Source organism: Papilio machaon, chromosome 26 (genome assembly GCF_912999745.1).
Source record: "Papilio machaon chromosome 26, ilPapMach1.1, whole genome shotgun sequence".
In the NCBI taxonomy this organism is placed as follows: Eukaryota; Metazoa; Arthropoda; class Insecta; order Lepidoptera; family Papilionidae; genus Papilio; species Papilio machaon.
The window spans coordinates 3,234,893-3,237,370 of NC_060011.1; the positions used below are offsets into that span (position 1 = coordinate 3,234,893).

The window sequence follows — 2,478 nt, forward strand, 5'->3', positions numbered from 1 at the left end:
TTCAATGCTTATTTCCGTAATTTGTTTATCTTACTAAAGTGTTATTAATAGAAAGTAATTCCAATCGTGTGTTCTAATATATCGCATATTCTGTGATATATTAAGTATATGAAATAATTATGTGTTTTACTGTGTGTGTGTGTGTTGTGCTCTCCGACTTAATCTGTTACTATACTTTTAATTATCTTGTAAAATATTCGATAATCCGTATGACTTTTTCGATAGTTTGTTAGATTTTAGTATTCTACTATAGTTTTAATGTTAAATTTGATAGAAAGTGTGATAACTTAGTGTGCAAATTGAGAGGATAACCTAACCTAAGCGTGTTAGCGCACCTAAGGCCTAAACATTTACTGGATTATTGACCAAATTAATCAATCAATGTTAATTTTTGCATTTTGTAAGTGGTAGTTTTTTGACATTATATTGCCTTTGTGTTTTTGGTAATTTTAGACATTGATTTCGTTGTCTACGGTCAGTAAAACTTAATTTGCACATTAAGCATCGCATATTCAAAGTCTGGTCACTAATAAAGCGTAAATTAAGCATAAAATTCTTGAATTTCTGTTCTCCTTACGATTATGTAATGTAGCGTTACAGTATTAGATTGTTCAGCATACGATGCTTCCATTATTTGTGTAAATAAGATTTACTTACATTGTTAGAGATTTATTGCAATGAATGAATTATATTATGATCTGATATGACTTGTTTTTTTATTTATTTTCTCACTTCACTTCAAGTTAAGGCGGAATTTTGTGCAATGATAAAGATAACCGAAATCCGGTAGTATAAATGGTGCTTAAAGAAGGAGTGGTAAAGAATATCTTAGTGCCACAAGCCCACATGGAGCGGTCAGATAAGTTTCAAGATAGACAAGCAAAAATCGCATATCACCTTTGCATTATTCTATTGGGACAAGACCACAAGAGACACATCCTTGTAACCGTTCTTGAAGGTCTATGTTCAGCAATAGATGGATTGGCGATGAACTAGATTTAACAATCTTTTTTGCTAGACAACGACCATTTCTTATCTGTTCTTGTCACAATAACGTTGACAATAGACGTCAGCTGCACTTGTTTTTTTCTATAATCTTTGGTTAATCGAATGACGCACGAAACGTCATATCACGTCATATCGTCTCCAAAGTCTTTTAATTTTGTTTATATTTTTACTTTTCTAATTTAATGTGAACTAAATAATTCACTAGAATTAAGGAAAAGTGGAGAGGTTCTTAATAAATTTTTTAACAAGTTTATACCAAATTTGATTGACGGAAGTGAAAATCAAGTTCATTAGAAATATTGCGTCATATTTTTGTTTGTGTTAAAAACAGAACTTACGAAACAACGTTAAGAAGCGAATTTAATAAAACTGAAAATAAGAAGTGAACGCATATTGCTACAAAGCAGTTAATTCTTTTGATGTTATTGGATGATTTTACTTCGATGCCGCCGGAAAAGCGACCCAAACGAGGTCTCAGCGATGCTGACGATGAAGATGACGATTACAGGAGACGAAGAGACAGGAACAATGAGGTGTGTTGATTATAAATCATGTAAATTAAAAGCGGACAAAATATCTCATAAAGATATTTTAAATACTATGCAAATCTTTGTTGGGTTTATTTCATTAATTTTTCAGTTAGTCTTACCTCATAATTAAAGATACTATTCCATAATGTTGCAATAGTTTTGAGTTAAATTGTGAAATGTTAACTTACAGGCAGTTAAGAAGAGCAGATTTAAATCAAAGCAAAGAACACAAGAAACATTCACCAGAGTGAATAAATTAAAAGCAGAAAATCAAATGCTGGAAGAAAAAGTGAAAACATTAACAAAAGATCTCCAATTTTTGAAGGATTTGTTTCTTGAGTATGCATCAAATTCACAGAACTCCAAATTTGCGGGATTAGATTTAGAAAAGCTTTTAGATGATGTGCAAGATGATAAGAAAGTTGGAAAAAGTGGTAAATGATTCATACTGAAACTTTTATATGGACGGATTTATTCTCATTTGGTTCTTGGAAAACTTTCATTTATAGTTTTACTTTTTTGTTTATAGAATAAACATGATCTAATGGGTGTAATAATTTTATAAAAGGTTAGTTTTAGTTTTCTTAGATGGCAGCACTGCTCGACCCCGCCACTCTTTTGTGACAACTTCCGGCGAATGGATTGAGAGTGGTGGGGTTGAAACAGCGTTTTGATTATTGAGTCAGGAGCTCGGCAGTCGTTGGAGATCCGTCGATGTGATAAGTCGTCTAGTGGAAAGACAGTCGTCTAGTAGAATTGACCGTTAGAAATGTTGAAAATGGAATAAAAGTATTCACTGTGCAATGAATTGGAGTTTTTCTTGACATTTCAGAAGCGGGATATAAAAATCCAGGTATGAACGCCCTCAGAATTTTAAATACTAATTTACATTAAAAAAAAAAAATTACTTTAAAGTACAAAGTAGCCATAACGCTTGTTA

At 31.9% G+C, this 2,478-nt stretch overlaps 1 protein-coding gene across 1 annotated transcript; it reads left to right on the forward strand.

Moving 5' to 3' along the window:
• Positions 1–1,135: 1,135 nt before the first annotated feature.
• LOC106714663 (CCAAT/enhancer-binding protein gamma) lies at positions 1,136–2,081 on the forward strand. The gene is made up of 2 exons (XM_014507766.2): positions 1,136–1,541; positions 1,729–2,081. Exons 1-2 carry the CDS (start codon positions 1,428–1,430, stop codon positions 1,978–1,980), a joined length of 366 nt encoding a protein of 121 aa, XP_014363252.2. The 5' UTR covers positions 1,136–1,427; the 3' UTR covers positions 1,981–2,081.
• The last annotated feature ends 397 nt before the right edge of the window (positions 2,082–2,478 follow it).

Excerpts from the sequence above, each read along its gene's own strand:
- LOC106714663 (XM_014507766.2), top strand. The coding sequence starts at position 1,428 with ATGTTATTGGATGATTTTACTTCGATGCCGCCGGAAAAGCGACCCAAA. Across the intron at positions 1,542-1,728 it reads GAAGAGACAGGAACAATGAG|GCAGTTAAGAAGAGCAGATT; the intron begins GTGTGTTGATTA and ends GTTAACTTACAG.